The sequence below is a fragment of the Mesoplodon mirus genome (assembly GCF_964341445.2).
Source record: "Mesoplodon mirus genome assembly, chromosome: 15".
Lineage (NCBI taxonomy): Eukaryota > Metazoa > Chordata > Mammalia > Artiodactyla > Ziphiidae > Mesoplodon > Mesoplodon mirus.
Window position 1 is genome coordinate 51,710,310 of NC_138991.1, and position 24,204 is coordinate 51,734,513.

At 47.4% G+C, this 24,204-nt stretch overlaps 1 protein-coding gene across 1 annotated transcript in view; it reads right to left on the minus strand.

The window, feature by feature from the left end:
* The window catches only part of XYLT1 (xylosyltransferase 1), a 306,853-nt gene that overhangs the window by 213,429 nt on the left and 69,220 nt on the right, over window positions 1-24,204 (minus strand). Inside the window, exon 2 of the mRNA XM_082645213.1 lies at window positions 5,671-5,709. Coding sequence (XP_082501339.1) covers window positions 5,671-5,709 — 39 coding nt within the window. The remainder of the gene's footprint in view (window positions 1-5,670; window positions 5,710-24,204) is intronic.

Here is a 24,204-nt window from a genome sequence, read left to right on the forward strand (position 1 = left end):
GGCTGAGTAATATTCCATTGTATATATGTGCCATTTTTCTCCAAATGCTGTTGGGCCCTAGCATCTCTCAGAAAACTATCTCTAAGAGGTTTTTTCCCTTTTCCACACACTGTACACATGCTCATACGCATCATGAGTCATGACCCTGCATGTAGTCACTCCCTGGCAACTCAGACCTAGAGGCTTTGGGGGATGGAGGTATCACGGCCAAGAGCCTGGAGGCGGAGGTGGGAAGGAACAAGTTTCGCCCTTCTACACGGTCACAATTATGTGGCTGGGACTGTCTTTGTAAAATAAGCTGTCCAGGTAGCACATGAGGTCACACCACCACTTCTTAACCTTGGCACTATTGACATTTGGGGCCAGATAATTCCTTCTTGCATGCGTGGTAGGGTGTTTAGCAGCATCCCTAGCCTCTACCCACTAGATGCCAGTAGCACTCGCCAGCCCCCAAGCTGTAACAATCAAAAATGTCTCCAGACGTCACCAAATGTCCCCAGGTGTGAAGGTAGTAAATTTGCCCCAAGTTGAGAACCACTGGTTTAGACTCAGGCTTCAGTTCAGCTGAAAGGGAGCCAGCTAATTAGCTAATGATGACTATTAGCTGATTTCTCACATAAGCCCCATTATCACAGCACAACACTGCTCGGGTCAGAAGTTCCCTGTCAAAATGCTCGCCACGGGTGTTAGTTTGACTGGATGCCCCAAATTTAAGCCCCTTTTCCTCTGTCCCACCCCCTCAGTCCTTGCCCTTCACCCTTGTCTGATAAGGTAATTCCTTATTCATCCTGACGTTCCAATGACACCAAGGCATTGAAGGAGCTCCAAGGAGCTAAACCTTTTAATTGATTCTAAGGAGAAACGGCATTATTTTTACAGGAACCCAGGTATAATATGCAAAACTCTCAGAACACAATTACTGCCATCTCTTTGCCTGGTTAACTCTTTCTACTGTAAGCTCTCAGCTCAGTTGTCACCTCCTGAGCTTAAAACTCACCTCCAGAGACTTCCCTGAACACTCTCCACCTTGTGGCGCCCAGCCACTCCCACTGACAGACACGCTGGTCTTCTTTTCGTTCACTCATTACTCCCTGAAACCATGGGCATATTTATTTGCTCTTAAATTCACTGTCTGACTCCCCCAAACAGAATGGGGGCTCCATGGGCAAGGTACCTTCTGTCTTGTTCACTGCTGTACATTTAGCATCAAGGCCTGGACTCTTCCTGGACCCCAAACTATTTATTAAATAACCAACTGGATGAATTTCTCATGAACTGATTTCCTTCCACCCACTACTCGTTTTCTTCGTGAGTTTTGTTCACAATCTTCAGTGACCCCAGCGTAATCTTTAAATAATGTGAATGTAACTCCCTCCCCTTATACCCCCAGCTGGTTGATCAAAGAAATTCAAGTACCTGGTTGGTTGTTGAAAGCTGAGCAATCAGGAGTTTTTCTCCTGATGGCCCTGATCTTCAGGTCCTGAGAGGAATCTCAGCGTAAAGGAAGGTTTGCTCCCCTCCAAGTACAGCAGACCCAGACTGACAAATCTTCACTGAAGAGTTCCTTTATTACAACTCCCAGGGGACCTCACTGTTGGCACAGAGGCCATGAACTACCTGACAGTGAAGATGCTGGGGGAAGGGGTGGCAGGAAGGGAGACAGAGAAGCTAAAATTGAATAACGAGAGGTCTTGCCAACTGGAGCGAAGTCAGAAATGATAAACCAAACCATCGTGGGGATCAACGAGAAAGAGAGGATCAAATAATGAGCATTCATATTTACCAAAACACTACTGATGCACAGGGAGACGTTTCATTTTTGTTCTTTTAAAAATAAATTTTCTATTGGGTCCATTGCTTAAACCCTTTTACCTACCAGCCTTGTGGCAAAACTATCGGTCAAAGAATCACTCATCATGTAAAGCATTATTATCTATTTATTTATATATCCACCCACCTATCATCTATCTATCATTCCTCTACCTACTTATCTAAGTACATCTGTGGATACTTGTACAAAGCACTATCCATCCGTCTATCTATTTATCTATATTGAACTTGGGGTGCGTTCGTCAAGCTCGTCCCTCCAGCTTTTCTGAGCATCAGCAAATCTTTCTAGGCAACTTTTTTTTTTTCTGGAAAAATAGGAGAGAGGTTAAGAAGACAGATTATGATGTCATATGGCCCCAAGTCAGACGCTCATCAATGTTAGGTCCTGTGTGACCTTGGTCAAGTTACTTAACCTCTCTGACCCTTAGGGTCCTCATCTGGAAATTGGGTATCATGAAAAGACCTATGTAATAATGACATTTGAGGATTTAGTGGGAGAAGCCAGTTCTTGGCAAGTGGTAAATATCAGTAAGACTGGGGATGATTGACGATGCTGCTAACCAAATTCAAATTCCTTTCAGACACTTTTTTTTTCATCTCTAGGTCACTTGGTTCCCAGGTAACCACCATCTGGAGACCAGAAAAGTATTCACCACTGCAAGTCAGGGAGTCCTCGGTACCCCCCAGAGGCAACCTGCTGAGGGAAAGCTGACACCAGGGATTTAAACCTTACTCGACTTCCTCATCCTATTAATCTGGCTGTTAAGCAGAGAGAGTCCTGCTGATGCCAACAGATGCGAAGCTTTGCTGTGCCAGTGGCAGAGCATTAGAGGAGGCCTCAGCAGCCAAGCAATCCAACCCCCCCAACTCAGAACAGCTGCCCGGGGACAGAGGCACTAAGCACTGGGCGGGGGCTGATGCAGTGAGTCCTAGGGAGAGAGAGAATGCGTGGAGGGAAGGGTCCCTGGCTGGCCCAATGTCCCTATGCAGACTGGGCCCTGGGCAAGCTCGCCACTGAAGCATGATGTACAGACATGGCTCACAGTGAAGTCTCAAATTCAGGCCCACCTGTGGCACCTGTGCTCCAGGATGGAGCAGGTGATGGCTTTCTTGGGAACAAAGGGCACAGGGGGAGGAAGTGGGAACTGACCCAGGGCTCAGAGCACATCTACCACTCACCTCTGCATGGCTGGCTCTTCCAAGCTTGGCCACATCTACCACCTTGCTTGTGCCATACGGGTAATATTTGGGGTGCCATGTCCTGCCAGAGAACCTTTCCCTGCCCCTCTCATCTGACCTGCCTGCAGGCAGCTGAAGAGGATCCCATCCTGAATCCCATGATGGGCTGAGGCCCAGCACAAAGTCAGATCTGGCCACGGGCTTGTGCCAACAGTTACAACAACAAAAAAAAACATCTGCACTTTGGTCGGGTTCCAACGTCCCTGTAACATGGGAAACCAGAACTCGGGGAAAGACAACAGCATCCTACAGCTCCCCAAAGACCGAGCTCCAGGTGAGACTGACGGAGTGTTGTTTGGAGACATATTGAGTCAGCTCCCCAGTGCTGTGGCACCAGGGCAGAAAGCCGGCCACGTGCCACAGCTGGCTGCATGCGGACCAGGGCTCCGGTCTCTCAGGCCGATGGATGTGACTCGGGGAGAGGTCACTGTGTAGGTAGGGGTGAGCTGTCACAGCCCAGAGCCAGGGCATGTGACTGTTCTTTCCCATGGAGCTTTTGAAGGGCTGGTGGGGCGAAAGATGCAGCAGGGCCAAGGACAGAACCATCCAGAACCATCCAAGCTGCAGCCACTCCACCTCAGATTTGGCTTCCAGAATTCTGGGTGCAGACTATGTACCCTGAGTCTAGTAACTTTTCCTTCTGGGGAAAGACTGATCAAGAAGAGAAGGGCCAGCATTTCAAAAACCCACCCTGGACGTTCTCTCAAAATACGTGGGGAGAGACACGTTTCCCAAAGTATGGCACACATACTTCTGAGAGAACATTGCAGTGATTTTCGAGGGCACCCAAAGGAGCTTTTCAACTGTATTAATTTAACATTTAATGTTTTGCAACACAATGTAACTGGCACATCAAACCTGTGATTTCACCAATATTATTCCTTGAGATAGCATTTCTCAACCCTGGCCCTTCTGCCATCTCAGGCATGGTAATTCTTCCTGTGGGGGCATCCTGTGCCTTGTAGGATATTCAGCAGCCTCTCTGGTCTCTACCTATTAGAAGCCAGTAGTAAAGCCCCCTCCCTCCCAGCCCGCCAAGGTGAGATAACCAAAAATGTCTTCAGACATTGCCACAAGTACTCTGGGGCTCAAAGATACCCCTGATCGGGAATCATTACCTTAGGGTAAGTCTACTTCTGAAAGTAAAATATGTTCATTTCAGGGAGGATGTGTTTCTAGGTGACTTGGCACAGGTACAATTCACATTTGCCAAACGTGGCCGAGGTGACAGGTGACTGGCCGAAGTCTGGCAAAAACCAGACCAGAGGATGGCCAAACAGAGGCTAAAAACTGGGCGTTTATCCCCTCCAAGTTCCCCCCCACTGCTCTTTCCTGCCAGCTTTGTTGTCTGGTCATCCCTGAAGCCGACGTAAGTAAGTGTGTGTGGGGAGAGCGGGGGTGGGTAGTGAGAGGCCACAAGAGCCCAAAGAAACCCTGAGAATCCACTGTCCTCCCAACGTCCAGCCTTTCTGATGAAGGAAGGAGGGGCGAGGCAGAGATGCCCGCGATGGGGGTGAAGAGTAGGGCGCAGCTGGTCCCAGGGTGTGCAGGAGTCACCGAGACGCCTTGAGAAGCTCAGCTACATTCGCCTGTCTGACACGCCGTTAGCTGTGAGGCGCTGGTGGCATCCACCCTGGCTTCTCTGTTTACTGCCTGACCAACCCCCAGAGCTAAGGAAACCATCCATCCAAAGATACACTCCCTTCAAGTCCTGTCAGAAAAGCACTGTTGTACTGGTTTAAAAAGCTAACATTCTTGTTAAACAGCAGAAACTAACACACCACTGTAAAGCAATTATACTCCAATAAAGATGTTAAAAAAAAAAACAAACTAACACTCACAAGCGCTTAGCACATACTGATGACTTCACAGACACCCTGTCCTTTCCTCCTCACCACAGCCCTGCAGGGCAGGCACTATCCCTGTGGTAATAATATTCCAGATGGGGAGACAGAGGCTGAGCGGTTCAGTGACCCTCAGGGCCAGAAGACACAGCTCTGGGGCTCTACCTGGGTCTGCTGGACTCACAGCTGCCTCGCTGTCCTAGCTCTCCGGAAAGCAGAAAGTGGACAGTAAGGGCCATTCCCTCCTTACAAGGCCCACTGGTCACCTGCCCCCCACCCTGCACAGAAATGCCACCGTGATTCACAATTCTCAGAATGGCCCATCGCGCAAGCAGACACAAGCACACGACTAACTACCCTGGGAGAAAGTTCTCCAAACCCAAGGCATGAAAGGGCAGCCATCCCCCACTGCATGCCTCCTCTCTGCCTTCCCTCTCCCCCTGCATTCACCTCCTCGCGACTGCTGGGCGGAAGCAAAGGGCAGAAGACAACTCAAAAGAAACAGGTCTGGTTCTTCCCACGGTGCTTTCAGAACCTGGGTACATGCATGCGTGCACACACACTCATGCACAATCAGCTGGTGTGTGTACACATGTGGGTGCACGCACATATCCCAACCGGGCAGGAGGATGGCCGTATGTGTCCGTCCAGCCTTTCTGAATCCTGGAGCCAAGAGGATGCACGAACGCTCCCTGGAGAGCTTGGTCCGGGGACATCAGTGCAGAGAAAGTGACAAACACCACGGGAAGGTACTCACCTGGGCCTCCAGGGTGATCACAGGGCTTGGTTGTGCGGCCTGTGGGAAAAGAAGAGAAAACACACGTGAGCGGTGGGAGAAGTGTAACCTACTGCCCCGGCATCAAGCAACCCCGCAGGGAAGCTGGCCCCACTCTGTCACCCCCATTCCACGTGACAGGAGGACAGCCCGGCCCAATCTCCCCCCACCACACCTCCTCCCACACCCACAGGATGAAGGAGGCTGTAATCTTTCATTAGGGGGATACAGGGACACCCGCGTGGAGATCGTGCACAACCATGAAGTGTCAGCGTAAAGAAATAAGAAACAAAGGCCCCTCGCCGAGTATCTCAAAGCGTGTTCAAATCATTGATGTGAAGGAGAAGATGGGTCCGTAAGAGGATTAGAAATAAACCTGAAAGCATATAAAATCCCCATTAGGGGCAAGGCCACCACTTTGTGTCTGATCTTGGAAAGAATGAGGGAAGGACTGAGAGGAAAAGAAGAGCTTAATTCCTGGTCTGTGTGGCACATTCCAATGGGCTGGGGAAGACTCCTTTCAACCGAGAGAAGGCCAGAGAAAGTCCCATTCATTCACTCGCTACAAAAGCCAATTGACTGGAAATGCTTGGTGGTAATGTCTCGGGTCATTAAACGTGAACTCTTGGGTGGGGGGCAGGGTGGGTACGGAGGAGGAAGGGGCAGCTGGGGAGGAGGTAATGGTTTGCAGCAAGTGGATTCCAAAGAAAACAGGAAGCTCGGCACATAAAGGCTATTTTTGTCTGGACTATGTCAGCTCTGAGCTTCATCATCTTGAATTCCTGATTCTGGGAAAGTAACCTCAAGCTGCCTCTTACAGAGAATGGGCGTGATTTTACGGCCCCTCAGTGCGAACTCAACTGGAAACTTTGCTTTATCCGAGCAGATTTTCCAACACAGGCTTCGAGGAAGCCGTGCAAATTAGCCCCAGCCCACTGGCCTCTGCTGTGAACAAGAAGGAGATGTAGGAATCACACCCTATTTGTTTGTCTGTGAACGGCTTATTTTACTTAGCATAGTGTCCTCAAGGTTCATCCATGTTGTCACAAATGGCAAGACTACCTTCTTGTTTGAAGGCTGAATAATATTCCTCCGTGCTGGGCTTCCCTGGTGGCGCAGTGGTTGAGAGTCCGCCTGCCAATGCAGGGGACACGGGTTCGTGCCCCGGTCCAGGAAGATCCCACATGCCGCGGAGCGGCTGGGCCCATGAGCCATGGCCGCTGAGCCTGCACGTCCGGAGCCTGTGCTCCGCAACGGGAGGGGCCACAACAGTGAGAGGCCCGCGTACCGCAAAAAAAAAAAAAAAAAAAAAAATTCCTCTGTGCATATACATACAACGTATTTTATCCATTCACTTGTCAATGGACATGTAGGTTCTTTCCATGTTTTGGCTATTACAAATTTGGTTGCCATAAACATGAGAGTACAGATTTCATGATTCCACTTATATGAGGAACCTAAACTCTCATAGAAGCAGAGAGTAGAAGGGTGGTTGGCAGGGGCTGGAGGGAGAGGGAAATGGGGAGGTGCTATTTATCGGGCACAAAGTTTTGTTCACACTAGATGAATAAGCTCCAGAGAGCTGCTGTTCAACACAGAGCCTAGAGTTAACAAACTATATTGTACACTGAAAATTTTGCCCAGAGGGTAGATTTCATGTGAAGTGTTCTTTCCACAACTTTAAAAAAAGGAAGTGTAGAGAAACTGGAACATCTTAAACCACTACCCTAGGTGAACTGTCACTCATTTCTCGCTCTTCTCTTTGGTACCTAATTGTGATGAGTGTCGGAGTCCTGACCCCAGGATCATTTTGCGTTCTGGTCTGTACTGACTTTTCCTTCAAGAAGAGGGAATCCTCTCTCCCGATTCCTGTTCTAATTCCCAGCACTTCTCCAATGGTGCAGCTCAAAGACTGTTGCCAAGAGAACATCTCACTCTAATTTTCACATTCCACCCTGGCACTGAAGATTCCTCGTACTCGGGAAGAGGCTGAGGGGCATTTTCTCTCCCACGTTGCAGCCTTGGCCCATAAAGGAACTTGGAGAAGTCTTAAGAGAAATACTGCAGGCCTCTGTCTTCAAACCCTTACTAGCTCCTTCTCAAGGGGAAAGCAGTGGCAACTATGACGGGGGAGAACCTACACTGAACCACTTTTTTTCAAGTGAGGTTCATTATTTTAGCATCCCTCACGAAGCCCCCCAGCCAGCCCCTGTATCACTCGTACGTGGGGAGAGAGGACCCTGTACTCCCAGTTTCCCTGTGTCAGGCAAGTATGCTGGGCAGGGCCCATGCTAGTTGCCAGGAGGCAAGGCCATCACCCTGGTCTGTGCCGGGCAGTGTGGGTCAGATCCCACCATGCTGTTCAGTGAGCGAGAACAGGCAAGTCTGTGCCTCAGCTCAGTCTCCGTGTGTCTGTCTGTCCCTCTCTTTATTCAGATCCCACCATCCAGATTTTGACTAGAAGAGAAGCTGCTTCTCAGACTCAGACATCAGCCTCATTTTTAAAGCCAGGTCCTTGCAAAGCATTGCACAGGGTGTTGGGTGCGTGCCCAGATTAATTAAGCTGTAGTTCACAGCCCATTTGGCTATTGTTTGGGGATTACTCTTCACTGCTCAGAATCCCACTGGGTGCGGTGGGGTGGAGAGGGGAGAATGCCATCCTGAACCCCTATGAACAACTCCACTGGAGAAGACCTTCCTGGGAAACCACAGGGAACCTCTGACAACTGTGTTGACAAAACCCAGAGCCTGATCCTTGGATACAGTGTCGCACCAACTCTTTATTTGGTGTTCCAACGGAGATGGAGAAGAGACCCTCTGGGCTCAGGGTCAGGGGACTAATATTCATTAAAAAGCTTCTGAAAAACAAAAGCAAAAATGCTATCTATTTAGCATGTTAATTACCTAGCCAAGAAGAAGACAAAGTAACTCACAAATGGCCATGTCATTGACACTTGGGATTCACTTGCCAAGAAAATTGTGTTCCCCTCCTCTGTGCACATTTGAAATATAAGACTCTCCCTACAGAGGCTCAGTCCAGAGGATTGAAGGTATGGCGGTACCTCTGTGAGGTCTCACTTTCAGTAACATCCTCCTTAATTGGAAAGGCTAACGAAGTGGAACCAGGTCATTGATGCTGTCTGCCTAATCCATCGTGTCTGTCTAAATTGGGACTCTTTGGTTTACAGTAGAGTAAACTCCTGTCTGTCAGAGGAAAGGCTCCCAGAGATCAAAGGGGAATTTGCAACATGCTCAGATGGTACAGTGGAGTGCTTTTAGAATCTTAATGTGGGGACCGGGAACCAGGGAACCACCTAAAGCAAGGAAAGCCCTTTCATATCATCTACTGCAATGACTAGATGGAGGAAGTCAAGTGGGGAACTGGGTAGGTTGAATAAGTGGCCCTCGTTTCCACCACTCCCTAGATCCACACCCTCTGGTCCTGTGATTTTGCATTTCTTTGCCGAGCATGCTTCCTCATCCCTTGAACTTGGGCTTGCCCATTAGCAGTTACGACATAGTAGAAGCTTGAAATGTGGTTGCGTGATTGAGCATGACCTCTTGTGCTTTTGCCATCAGCACAATTAGAATGTGCCCCAGGTAGCCTGCTGGTCCAAGGAGGATGAGAGACAGTCGGGGCAGACCCCATCCAACCTGCAGCTTGAAGCTAAGCCCAGCCTAGAGCAGCCAACCCCTAGCCAACCTTCACACATAGAGAAAATATATGCTTGTTTTTTCCAGTCATTGAGTTTCAGGTTGATTTGTCATACTGCACCATTGTGGCAGATACACTCTCCAAAGATTGACCTTGATAGAACCAAAACGTATTGTACAGACAGTCCAGCCTTGGAAACGAAATGATGCATACTCCCCCTAAGTCTGCAAATACATCCCAGGAACCAGAAATAACCAAACTGATAGCTATCATTTATTGAGGACCTACTACATGCCAGGCTCCATGCAAGATGTACATTACATCAAGCAAAGGAATTACTCGACCATCAGGATCTTGTACTACTTATAAGTTAGCCTTCAGCCCTCTTTGCTAAATATACCAGTCCTTCTGAATTTATTTAGATGCCATTACAACCACATTAATGGAAATCATCACTCAGAGTGCCCTTGCCCTGAGATAAACACATTTTTCATTCTTTTGGTTTATTCTAAACTTTATCCCATGGGCATATTACTTGACCACAGTTCAGAACAGTCATGAATACTAGTAGTAACTAGTAACTTACCAAGTTACTTGTTAAGTAATGGCTAATAATTTGTTAAGTTCTTACCATGTTCCAGGCACTGGCTTAACCTCTATACATGTATCATTCCATTTACCACTGTAACAACTTTATGGTAGGTACTACCATTACTCCCATTATAGAGATGGGGAAACTGATGACCACAGAGACTGAATAACCTGTCCAAGGTTACACAGATAGTGTTGAAGCCTGGATTCAATCCCAGCGCCCTGCACTCAAGAAACCTGTGCTCCACTATTTTACACTAGCTCTTATCTGAGAATATAGTCCCACCTTAGACAATGTAATCCTGCAACCTAGATGATGTCTATCTAAAGGAAGAATACAGCAAATGAAAGGTACCACCTTGACAACTACTGGAATCCTTTTTTAGTATCTGTATTTTTTTAAAAAAGGTAGTGGACATGGTTGATAGAAATCAGTACATGTGTCATGACTAAAAACAAAATGCAGCCACTGTGCCACGGCAGGAACCATGCAGAGTTAGCCAAACCCGTCCACAAATGTTTACCCTGTTCCAACTCAGCAGCTAGCGCTATGCCTGGCGGGTACCCTGAGGGAGACAAAAATGTGTTTAAAGGGACCCTGTGTGCCCTTCCATCCCAAAGCTGTTTAAAAAAGAGGCAAGAGCCTGATTACAGCTCCTGGAGAAGTGAAACTTGTCTGCACCTCGAGTCTTGCTCGTAAGACCAGGAAGCCAGGCTCAACTACTTTCGAGCCCATCAGGGCCAAAGCCCTAATTTTAACAAGCAATTAAGCTTTCATAAAGAAAGCAGAGAGGAGGAAGAATTTGTTCATTTTCATTCCAGGCATCCATCAAACATTTCTGGCTTTCCTGGTTATGCTGAGACCTGCGTAAGCCTTAGTCAGTGGAAGGGGCGTTCTCTTCCTTGGCTCTGATGATATCATAAGATAGCATTTGCTCTTGCGTGTTGAGTGCTGACTTCGGTGTACCGGTGAGACAATCCAGTGATTCAAGCCTTCTGAGCCAGTTTCCCCCTGAGGCCCATCAAGTCAGCATATAGACAATGGGCCCCTATAGTACAGCCTCAGCACAGACACACCCAAGACAACACTGCAGAAGGCTGGGTGGTGCTCTCCCCGGGAGCCCTCTGCTTGGTGATAGAAGGAGGAAGCTTCCACCATCCAGAGACTGGACCTTATTCTGGTCACTGTCAAACACCAGGTGCCTTGGGAAATGCAATGAGCTCTTCATGGGATCAAAAACTCAGCACCCTTGTCTGCTGGAGAAACTGGCTCACTGGAGACCACCCAGTGGAAGCTGAGTTTGGATGTCAGGCCAGAGACCTAAATGGATGAGGTCACTTGTACTGCAGCCTGGCATGGAGCAAAGAAGGTTCATTCATGGGAAAAAAGTGCAGGTTTGGGGTCAGCTCTGGATTCAAATCATGCATAACCACTGTTTTAGTCTGCTCAGGCTGCCGTAACAAAATACCACAGGCTACGTGGCTTACACAAGAGAAACTTATCTTCTCATAATTCTGGGAGCTAGAAGTCCAAGATCAAGATGCCAGCAGGGTTATTTTCTTCTGAGGCCTCTTTTTTCAGCTTGCAGACGGCCACCTTCTCACTGTGTCCTCACGTGTTCTCTTTCCTCTGTGCAGGAGCCTCTATGTGTCTCTGTGTGCCCAAATTTCCTCGTCTTACAAGGACACCAGTCAGACTGGATTAGGGCCCCCCTAAAGGCCTCATTTTAACTGAGTCACTTTTTTAAAGGCCCTGTCTCCAAATATAATCATGTTCCCAAGTACTGGGGTTGGCGAGTCAGCAGGTAACAACCACTTAGACTAGTGACCTCCATAGCTTCTGTGAGCTTTACCTTTCTCATTTATACAATGTAAACAGGTGGGTCTGTATTCTCCTACAGAGCTACTGCAAGAAAGTAAAACATAGAGTGTATTGCCTGGCAACTTCTGTAAGTGAAAAGGAGCACTGATAACTATTACACCAGCTTAACAGGTGTAAACCTGGACTGTCTCACAGGAACCCAGATACACAGTCACCTCCTGCCTTGAAAACAGGATACCACTGACATCACAGGTTGTCGTGAACATTAAATAAAACCCGCTATTTTAACTGTCTGGTCCCTGGGTTAAAAGCTCAAAGATAACCTTCCCTTTGTTTTCTTCTTCCAGGCTTATGAAGGCTAAGACATATCCCTCCACACCCAACCCTACTCAAGCACAGTTCTGAACTGAGAGATATTGCAGATAACTGGACAGCCGTGAAATGGGCAAATTTACCTACTTTGTTCTGAATGCTTACTTTGTACCAAGCATGTGAACTACTTGCAACTCTGCCAAGGGAAGTCTCATACTCCCCATTTTACAGATCAGATAACTGACGCTCCAGCAGGACAATTTGCTCTAAAACACAGATTTGATAAGGAATGGAGCCTGGACCAGTGCTCAGGTTTGTAAACTGCCAGAAACTGGTCCCTTACCCAATATCCTGGTGTTTCTAATAGCGTGAACTTACTGAATCAGGATCTCTGGGTAAGGATCCAAAGAATCTGCATTTTTATTAGATACTCTTGGGCAAGTCTTACGCAGGCTGAAACCTGAGAACCCCTGATTATATCCCGCATAATACAAGACTGAAAGCATCCAAGGTGAGGACAGTCAGTGAAAAACCAAAAATTTCTATTACGACCCTAACCTCTGATAGCCAGCCAGCTACCAAGTGTCTAACGCATGCTTAGGACTTTGGTGCTCGTGCTCTGTGCCCCCAAGAAATTTCATGATGGGTGTGTCTTAGCCCGTTCGGGCTTCTCTAACAGAATACCACAGACTGAGTGGATTATAAACAACAGAAATTTATTTCGCACAGTTCTGGAGTCTGAGAGTCCAAGGTTAAGGTGCTGGCAGATTTGGTGTCTGGTGAGAGCTTCCTGATTCACAGATAGCTGTCTTTTTGCTGTGACCTCACATGGCAGAAGATTCGAGGAAGCTTTTTGGGGTATCTTTTATAAGGGCACTAATCCCTTTCATGGGGGCTCTTCCCTCATGACCTAATCACCTTCCAAAGGCCGCACCTCTTAATACCATCCCATTGGGAGTTAGAATTTCAACATATGAATTTTGGGGGGACACACATTCAGTCTCTAGCAGGGTGGCTTCCACCCCTTCCTTTCTCCCCACTTAAATGGTGACGGTATCCCTCCTGCCCCAGAAACCCTGTCATCAACCCTCCTCCCTCCACCATTCCCTCCCCAGGGGTGTGTGACCCCTTCTCAACTCCTCGAGATCTGGTCATGGCCATGAGGGTGCTCACACAATGGGGCTTTCTGTCTAGGCGTCCCTGTGGGATGTCACAGCGAGCTTATCTCGCATGGCTGTGGCTCCTGAGATGAAGGCGGGGCACGTGCATGGCAGGCGGCACTGGGAGACCAGGGAGAAACGCCAAGGACACAGACCGCCCTTGTTCTCTGAGAAAGGCTGCACTTGGAATGTGAAGCTGGCCAGCACGACACAGACTCACCTTGTTAGAAAATGCAAACTCACCTTCAAATAGGACTCAGGGGGGAAAGTAGAAACCCCACAATGAGGGCAAGGGGACTCTCACTGCTTCAGAGAGATGGTGACAGATGTGGTTACACCTTAAAATGGGGCGGAATTTCCTCCCTCTGTCGGTCTCTCTTTTGTCTTAAAGGTTTTAAAAGTTTAGAGTCCTCTTTGCTCTTCTGTATTCCCTCCACATTTTTTAGTCCAGACCCCAGAAATGAGCACCAGAGCCTCAAAATGAAGCTCCAGCCCTTGGAGTTGGTAGTTGACCATCCCCACCCACCCTGGGAAGATAGGAGAAACCACAGACTCCTGGAAATTCGGCAGTGATTTTTTTCAGCTCGGTGTGTGTATCTTTGAGCACAGACGGTTACCAAAAATCTAAACCATCGTATATAACGCTTTGTTCTGTGTGTGCCTACAGAGGTTTTGTAATTCTTTACAAAGTACACAGAATTACAGTTCTCAGAACTATAACGTTTTGAATACACCTACCTGAGACACTGGACAAGTATTTCTGCCAGAAAGCAAAGCTCCTGGCCGTATGGCTGCTGCCTGGCAAACAACTGTACTGTCACCTCCCCCTTGATCATGCAGTTATCCTAGGGTCACATGGCTGATCAATAATGACAATAATCAGAACAGTAGCTAACACTGGGCTCATACTGAACACAAGACATTATTTTAAGTGGGTTGTAAGAACTATCTCATTAAAACCTCACAACTCTTAGATTATTAATAGGTATCATTAGTAGATATTAATAGCCCCAATTTACAGATGGTGTAACTGAGGCTCAGAGGAAAAGTAATTTGCTCAAAGGCATTCATTACTAAGTGGCAGAGACAGGATTTGTAGCAGGACAGCCTAATTCCTGAGGCTGCGCTTTTGGACCACTAAATTACACTGTTTTCCAGTGGGACAACCACATGGTAAATCGTAATCGCTAAACCATAGTTCATAGTTTTGTGAGTTGCTGGCCCTAGGAAGCCTTATGGAGCAGGGAATTGGATCACATGGTTTTAGGAAATACCGGATCTTCCCATTTCCTCATTGTGGATCTTCAGCTAATTATTTAACTTCTAATAATGATAATAATAACAAACCATCTCGACAGTCACTGTAAAGACTGACTGAGATGGTGTATCAGAGCCTTGCTCAGTCCTGGTGTTGAGTAGGCAAGCCACAAATGTTAGTTCCTCTTGGAGGACAATTATTGTCACTTTATAGTGTTCTGTTTTTCACAGCTCGAAGGCATTTCAGACCAGAAAGAAGGCATGCCTGCCACACACCAAGAAAAAACTGAGAAATGCAGGACAAGAGGTTCTGGTAGACCATCCAGGGCTCTAGGTCCTTCTGAGGCTGGCCACCTGGCCTCGGCCTGTACACAAGCCTTCCTGAAGCTCAGAACACAAGCCACACCTCCAGCTCAGCCCAATAATTACCTTTTCCCAGGCACAGGCCACACGGCACCTACCAATTTGGCACCCATTTGCTGTGGTTGCCAAGATGGCATGTGGCCCAACTGCAACCAATGCTGCCAGGTGTCCTGTAGACACTGTCCAGATTTCCAAAGACACTATGCTCTGTTCTACAGCTCCTGGGACTACTTAGTGGGTTTTCTGTTCCACGGGGATCTAATTTAAAGATTTGAGCCCCAGAATCTAAGACTGTGAATGCTGGAAAGATACTTAGAGATGTAGGATAGGTAAGCAGCAGCTTCTCTATGGGATGCCCAAGGTGGATATTACTAAGCAATGACTTGGCCTCAAATTTTCAACACGGCTCTATGAGCAGACACTACCAGTAGATTCCTGCTTTCCAGTAAGATGAAACACATTTCTTCCCCTGACCTGAATCAAACCCATCATTTTCTGGTGAGGCATATGAGATCCAAAATGGGAAGTGGATTTCCTAACGGCCACACACCATTTATAGCAAAACCCAGTCTAGAATCCAAGTTTCTTGATAGAAAATCCTGGGTTCATCCTTTTTTGCCAAAATAAATGTCTATGTGTGTCCTTGCCCCACCCCCCCTTTTCATTTCTTCTTCTTCAGCTCCTCACCAGAGCCTCTAACTAGGACATATTTTGTTCAAAAGATAGCATATCCCAGCTCTGGGAAAACTGTGATCCAGCAGTGCTTTATGTCTGGAATGTTTCCGAGAGGCGCACACAGAACTGCTGATTGAAACTGGGGGAAAATGGAGCCCAGGATGTGGGCACATGGTGATGGAGTGGAGAGCTCTACAGCAGGTCCAGGGGGCGCATCCCCCGCTCCAGGCTGTGCCTCAGAACAGGGGAGACTCCTTCCTGGGCTGGAAGAGAGATGGCTGACAGGTGGGCCTACAGGAGACAGATGGGCAGAGGCTTCCTACAGTGAGAGTCAGGTTCAATGTCAGGAGGTTTCAAAGAGGTAGGACCTGGGGGGACTGAGTGCCCCCTGCCTGCCTCCCCAGCCTTTTCCTGTATTTCTTCTTTTTTTTTTTTTTTTTGCAGTACGCGGGCCTCTCACTGTTGTGGCCTCTCCCGTTGTGGAGCACAGGCTCCGGACACAGAGGCTCAGCGGCCATGGCTCACGGGCCCAACCGCTCCGCGGCATGTGGGATCTTCCCGGACTGGGGCACGAACCCGTGTCCCCTGCATCGGCAGGCGGACTCTCTACCACTGTGCCACCAGGGAAGCCCTCCTGTAATTCTTAATGCTCATGATGGTAATGAGGATGAAGATGACTGGATGGATGACAATGGCCATTAGGATAGCTTTCCTTTAAGTCTTTATGGAGCACCCTGTTCAGCAATTTCTATGCATTATTTCAGTAAATCCTTATTTCACCCTCACGGGGTGGCTACTACAGGATGGCCATAGAGTCTGGAAACACAGATGATTTTATTTTATGCTCTTACCATTGGGAGATGCTCCTGATGACATTATATGTTTGCCTCTGTTTCCAGACTATGGATTTCCTGTAGTATTCCTAATTTAGAGAGGCTCAGAAAGACTTGCCCAAAAGCCAGAGCCAGGCCCATTTAGCCTTCATATCTTCTAAGTTAAAAAAATAAAGTAACCAAAATACGTGGATGTGGTATGGTTTGACCTACACAGTGCACAATATCGTTTAAAAAAAAACTAGTTGCCAACATTTAAAAATTGGGTGATTTCACAATACCCAAATTCTGGCTTTTCTTAAATGTCAGAAGATCCAGCCAAGTGGGTGTGCAGGCTGGCATGGCTGCAGCTGGAGCTGAGTAGCTGCTACCTCTTTTTTTTAAAATTAATTAATTTTTAATTTTTGGCTGCGTTGGGTCTTCGTTGCTGCGCGTGGGCTTTCTTTAGTTGCGGTAAGCGGGGGCTACTCTTTGTTGCGATGCGCAGGCTTCTCATTGCGGTGGCTTCTCTTGTTGCAGAGCATGGGCTCTAGGCACACAGGCTTCAGTAGTTGTGGCATGTGGGCTTCAGTAGTTGTGGCTCGCGGGCTCTAGAGTGCGGGCTCAGTAGTTGTGGCGCACGGGCTTAGTTGCTCTGTGGCATGTGGGATCTTCCTGGACCAGGGCTTGAACCCGTGTCCCCTGCATTGGCAGGCGGGTTCTTAACCACTGCTGCTACCCCCTGAAGATGGGTACACACCCTCCTCTTGGCTACAGCCCCCACCCCGCCCACCTGGGCTGGCCCCAGAAGCATCTGAGTTTGTGACCTCCCACCTCTTAACTACCATACTTTATTTCTCCCACCAAAGGACAGTACCATTTTATCCACTGGACAACTTATTCTACATGACTCCAGGCTCACCCCAGATCCCAAGAAAGAAAAGTTCAGGATGCCAGGACCTGAGAGAAGAAAGAGGAAAGCTCTAATAATGCACAAGTAAGCTGAGCACTACAGTTCATTCATTTACGAGCCTCTACCTGGAGCTCAATGGTCTTGACTTTTCCAGGGGGCAGGGAGGCTTCAGTACAGAGTGCGGAACAGGAAGAACTTATTAGCGCCCACTGTTCTCTTGCTTCCTGCACGGCCGCCGCATGCAGCTGCCTGTGAACTGGCTGTTTGTTCCCAGCTCTCCTGGAAGGAAGCGCTCTCATCACCCACGACAACAGAGTTGGCCCAGAGAGCCAAGAACGTGCACGGGGGCTCCAAGCCCAGCTCTCCTTCTGTACAGGACAGCCCCAGAGCTGCCGAGACAGGAAAATGGGAAGAAAGCGCAGCCTGGCCTAGAGCATCCTGCGGGGCCCGCAGACAAAGCCCCAGCTGGGGGAAAGGGAGGAGGGGGAGGCCAGAGGAAGGGGATCCAGTGGGGCCCACCGATTCTGTACAATGAGCTCCTTTCAGCGGTGAATAGAATACTCTCCTCGACTCGGTCTCAATGGCTTTGTTTCTGAAACGACCCATTCTACACCCAGAAAGCCAAACTTGCCAGACCCTGTGCCAAGGTCAGGAAAGAGCCTGAGATCCCCCAGCAAGCTGATAATCAGCCCCCAGGAGATGACCACTGTGCTGCTCAGTGCTGCTCGGCTGACCCAGCATCTACAATGATCCCCTTTGATTTCTACGCTTTTCTGCACGGGGGCAGGGGCGGGGGCCCCTCACTCACACGCGTGACCTGTTTGGCGTAACTGTAGGATCTATGTAGGATAGTAAGTGCTCTTTTCTCATGAACTTCATTGAGACATCTGTATGGAGGGAGAGGGTAGGGCAGGATGAGAAAGGATGACACTGGAGAAGCACAACGCAAGTTCAAGTCTGCTGTCTCAAGTTGATCAGATTCATGATGCAGTGGGACTCATCGCTGACCACCCAGCAGCAGCCTCTGCTTTTTCTCTTTTTTTTTTTTTTTTAATAAATTTATTTATTTATTTACGGGTGTGCTGGGTCTTCATTGCTGTGCGCAGGCTTTCTTTAGTTGTGGCGCGCGGGGGCTGCTCTTTGTTGCACGCTTCTCATTGCGGTGGCCTCTCTCGTTGTGGAGCACGGGTTCTAGGCACTCAGGCTTCAGCAGTTGTGGCACGCGGGCTCAGCAGTTGTGGCTCGCGGGCACTAGAGCTCAGGCTCAGTTGCTGTGGCACATGGGCTTAGTTGCTCTGCGGCATGTGGGATCTCCCCGGGCCAGGGCTCGAACCCGTGTCCCTTGCATTGGCAGGTGGATTCTTAACCACTGTGCCACCAGGGAAGCCCCGAGCCTCTGCTTTGTAGGCTCCTTGAGAACACCATCTTTGAGGGTTTATTGCACAGGGAGCAAACAGCAAACTGGGGGCCAATGGGCAGTGTTCAGCTCAGACATGTTTTGTTCAGCCCCAATGATGTTTTCAAAAGAAGAATGTTACGTGTGATGCCAACACTTAAAGTTCAGGAGGTTTCATGTAAAACTACAAAGCTCTGGCATCTCTCTGAAAATCAGAAGATCTGGCAACAGGAATTCATCATTTCCATAAGGCACTGACTGTGAGCTCAGATCTGGAAAGAGGCTGTCTCTCTTAGATGGAGCACGTGCCCTCCAGCTTGCCACTGACCCCCTGACATGCTTCCCTCACTAAGGCCGCCACGTGGCCGCTGTGAGCACTGAAGTTTGCAATCTCTAGTATATCAAGTCCCGAAGCTCTCAGCAGAGGCCCTGGGGTTGGAGAGGAGGATGGGATATGGACTGGTTGTAAAGCAAACTTGGCTACAAAATTCAAAATTCAACTCAAGAAATGTACAGGAACACACACCCAGGAACCCTTGATGAGGAGCGGTGTCCACGCCCACGTGAGGCTCTTCTGCTCTCGTCACTCTTTGCTTTACACCATTTAACAACTTGTCCTGTTTCCAAGGCAATCTTCTCTGTGTTCATGTTTAACGAAGTCCTGGGCCTGCCACATGGACAGCACTGGGCAAATTCTTGTTGAACCAAAATCAACCGAAGCTCAAGTCATGTTGGGTTGGAACCTAAGAGAGGCATGCTCCAAACCCAGCCCACTTAAGAGTTGTAGGATGTTTTCCTAACTGCAAGTCAAGACAAGTCCCTTGGGAATGAAAGACTGAGCAGAAGTAGATAAGCTCAATCTACTGGTTGGCTGATGTCTGAGATGATGAAGCAGAGGTCATCTTTATATATGACATGCAGCATACTTGATATACATGCTATACAGCAGAAGGTCTGTTGGGAAGATATGACATGTGCTGACATCGTAAAATGAAAGTAAGTTCCCAATGTATCCAAGGATCCAAAAACTCACCAGAAACAAGGTAGCCCTCAGAGTCGGGGCAGGTGCAGCATATTCTCTTGCAGCTTTTCTAGGTCTAAAAAGGTAGACTGAGGTTTACTGCATCTGCTTCTGCTGTATGTAGCCAAGACCATTTTCCAGCTGTGTATATGAGTGTGTGTGTATGTTTGTGTGCATGTATGTGTGTGCACACATGCAAACATTTGTGAACATTCACATGCATGTACATGTGGTCTCTTCCATCCAAAGCCCTGCTAAAAAGCTGCAGAGGGATCTGTGGATTTTGTTTGCCCAGCTTCCCTCATTTTGGGGAATTCCCCTGAGTCACCCCACTCTTGTACTAATTTCAAATGGCCACTGGGGAAGCAGCATCAGGAGAGATTCCACTAAGCAGACTTTTATTTCTGAGCTGTGACACAAGCGAGAAAGAATAAAAGCATGCAGAATTTCATTTCTGCACTTTGCACTTAGTTATAATTATTCATGCAGGAGCATCTTTAAAGACCAAAAGGGGGAAATATTACAGTTGTTCTGATTTCATATGCTAACTGTGTTTACATGCTAACAGCACTTCTCAGGGACAATTATCTTATTACTAGTGCAGTAATCTTTTCAATCTTTTCAACACCGTTTACAGCTGCCAACTTCAAAAATTAAGGCTAATTAAGACCCCGCTTTCAGCAGGTAGGGTAAACTACTCACGCATTTTCACCAATTAAAAGAAAATCAGTTTGGGGAGAAGGCGTGAAGCGGGGGAGGGCACAGTGTCAAAGGTAAAGAGAAGAGATTGTATAGCTTCCACTGATTTGAGGGCTAACATTCTGCCGACGCTAGTATTCCAGAATCCACTAGACAAGTTTCATCAATGGAGAGACCTGTAGATATCAGGACCAAGGACAGCTGGTCCTGCCCATGCAAGAAGAAAGCGGGTATTTTGCATTCACTTATTCTACTTCCATTCGTCATATTCTTCCACGTGGCTTCAGCATGGAGTAGTGGTTGAGAACATGGACTCTTGCATCAGATGACCTCTGCTCAGATGCTGGGTCAGTCAATTGCTCTGTTCAACCTTAAGCAAGTTACTTACTATCTTGGTGCCTCTGTTTCCTCCTACGTGAAATAGGGATAATAATAATGCTTACCTCCCATGCCTGTTATCAGGAGTGATTGAATTAACATTTGTAAAGCACTTAAAATAATGTCTGGTTCATAATCATCCAATAAGTATTTCTTTTAAAAAGCATGGGCTCTATTATAAGGCTGTAACACACCTGAACAACATCTGTTTTCTAACTCTTTCTTGACCTCATGCATACTCACCGCATTACGAGCCATTTGAGAATGGCTAATATATAATCGCAGCTGTATTTACTGTGTCTTTTAGCAATAACTTCTCCAATTACTTGTCCTGCTATCTCGTTAGCTGCCATATAAAACCAGCACCTTAGATCATCCATCATTATTTTTCATTTTGTTTTGTTTTAAATCACAGAGAAGCAGACCTCTCCCTGAAGGGCTATTGCGGGAGCCCAGATTTACAGTCTGGTTCCTCAGAGCCCGAGCACAGCTCAGGCTGTGGCATCTGAGGAGCCCCTGAGGAGTTTCTCACAGTGCCTGGACCACTAAATGTCACCAAGCACCTGCTGTGTGCCTGGGCTCAGCCGTCCACAGCCCCATCTTTCTGTACTCACACAAGCCCTGTGAATAGGTAACATGGAGTAGGTGGCACCGAACCCATTTACAGATGAGGAGACTGAGGCTTTAAACAACTCTTCTGTGACCACAGCTTGCTAATAAAACAAAGTCATAATGTGGCACAAACAATTAACAATCTCTCCTTTAACATTTTCTTAAGCTACATGTCTGAAGACGATTACTGCTGCTAGTAGAAGAACTAATGGTAACAACCAGCACCAGCCAACACATATAACGTGCCAGGCATTATTCTGAGCCACTGTCAGGTATTAACTCACTTAATCCTCACAACTACCCTGTAAGCGTGGGGTTGTTATTAGCCCTCATTTTACAGATGAGGGAACTGAGCTCAGAGAGGTTATGCAACATGCCCAAAGCACACAGCTGCAAAGTGTTAGAGTTAGAATTTGACCAGATCCAGGAGATCTGGCTCCAGAACCCCTGATCTTGAACCCTCTGCTCTATAGTTTCTCATAATAGCTGTAAAATTCGACGACCGTCACCTTTTCAATGAACACAAAAGGCATAAAGAGACAGAGTAGGGATCGATTGATTCAATCATCATATATCAAACAATTGATGACCAAATTGGTGATTTAGTTAATTTTGTGATAAGCGCTGCCAAAGGGGAGCGAGGGAGGACACAAAACAGAGGGAACTTCAACCATTGTGGCGGGTCAGAAAGATTCATTCAGGGAGTGAGACTTAAACTGGGCTTCGAAGAAAGGGCAACTTGTCTGAGATGGGAGACAGGATAAGCATCTCAGGCAGAGGGAACAGCATTAGTGAAGGCTCCGAGGTGGGAAAGAACACATAACTTTTAAGAAACAAAGAGAGGAGGTCTGAACTTAAGAATGCGAACGGGCGAGTGGCCGGCAACAAGGTGGGAAGACTGGTGTAGGGGCTGGGTGATGGAGTCCCGCTGGGTCCGAGGAAGGAGTCTGGATCTTATCCAAAGAGCATGGTGAGTCACTGACAAGGTTTAGTGTGGAGGGACATGTATCTTCGTTAGAAGCCAGCTTTCAGTACCACCATCTAAATCACATATACTTGGCTTTCCATATCGGATCCACAGGTATTTCCGAAAACCAACTCAGTGAACCAACACGCTGAAGAGTCAAGATGAGTTTCAAGTCATTTCTATTCCCCATTTTTAGGGGTCATAACACAGCCCACAAAGTCTAAGCCATAGGTGGCTACAACCTACCAACGTTGTGAGTTACTCAATCTTCGTTATTGTTCTAGACAGTGAACAAAGTGCTGATATGTCACAGCATACAAGAGTCTGATATCTTTCTTACGTCTACAAAACAGAAAGACAAAGCAAATTGATCTAGGTTATACAAATGTCAATTTGCAACTCTGAGTTCTATGGCTTACGAAAATGCCAGAGGCATTTTCAGGTTAAAAGAGATGCATAGCAAAAACGCCCCCCCTACCCTGCCAACACACACACACACACACACACAGACACACACACCAAAGCTGTATATACTAATTCCTGCAAGCTCCCATTTCCTGACACCTACTGTGTGCCCTGTGCTCTGGTTTACTTTAACCTCGTAACTAATGTGGCCACCGTCCCAGTTTGTCTGGATGTTCAGTACTCAAATCAGGAAAGTCCCAAACTAGGATGAATTGGTCACTCAACCCACCATAACCGTAGGTATTAATATAAGGAAACCACAGGCTCAGAGAGCTAAAGACACTTATTAACTTCACACAGCAGGTAAGTAGTGGGGACCAAGGCTCAAATCTGGTGTTCAGGACAGCCAGCCTGCTCCACCTTCTGGGGAAGGACTTAGAAAACCATTCAGTTGGATCACTGTCCCCTCCCAAGACCCTTAAAGACCCTCATCCCCACCTGACACACACATATCCCAATCAAGAAGGCTGAATGACTGTAACTTCTGTGCAATGGAAACTACAATCCCATGCGATCAGTCCACTCTCTCCATAACTCCCTTTCTAAAGACAACTAGAATGATCAGGGAGCCCTCAAAGCCCAGACATGACTTACTTCCTGTCTCTGGCTTGACCACATGATGACTGCAAGTTGTGAGCATTTGAGCATTCCATCGCATGGTGGAATGGCCTCACCAGCAGTTCTGAATCGGCCTGCTGGGGTGCAGATCAAGGAAAAGAAACTCCTGACCTTGGCAAAGTTCTAGAAGCAAAGAGCTACAAAGAATCTAGAGACAGTTACATCCAGCTGTGTTCATTGTACAGACAGAAAAACTGAGGCTTAGAAGAACAAAGGTGACATTCAGATGATTTGCATTGTTCTTTTTCTCCTTTGCTTCCTTCTCCACAGCTGAATTAGGGCAGGTCAAACATAACTACTCAACTGTTAGTTTTCACACCAATGGGCATGGCATACAGCTGACACTCAATAAATATTCAGTAAATGTTCAGCAAGCATTTAGTAGGTACACTGTTGGAGGGACAATATGTGTGTGTGTGTGTGTGTGTGTGTGTGTGTGTGTGTGTGTGTGTGTGTGTGTGTGTGTGTGAGAGAGACAGACAGACAGAGACACTGCTGTCCCCATACCAAATGGGTGTTCACTTGTTTTTTGTTTTTACCAAAAAAATCATTTTATTATAACCACCTCTTAAACAATATATTCTATAATCTTGATTATGTCTATTAGATTTGCTCAAAGAGGCCAGGCCCTAGCAGGGAAACCTGATGGAAGTCTCCTTCTGCCAGACCACCAGTAAGTGGCCATTTTCCAAAAGATGACCCTTTATATACACATCTGCATAATTTAACCTAAAATCTTAGTATTCTAGCAAAGATGCCTCCTTCTAATTAAAGTAATTTCTAGAAAGATATTGCTAAAG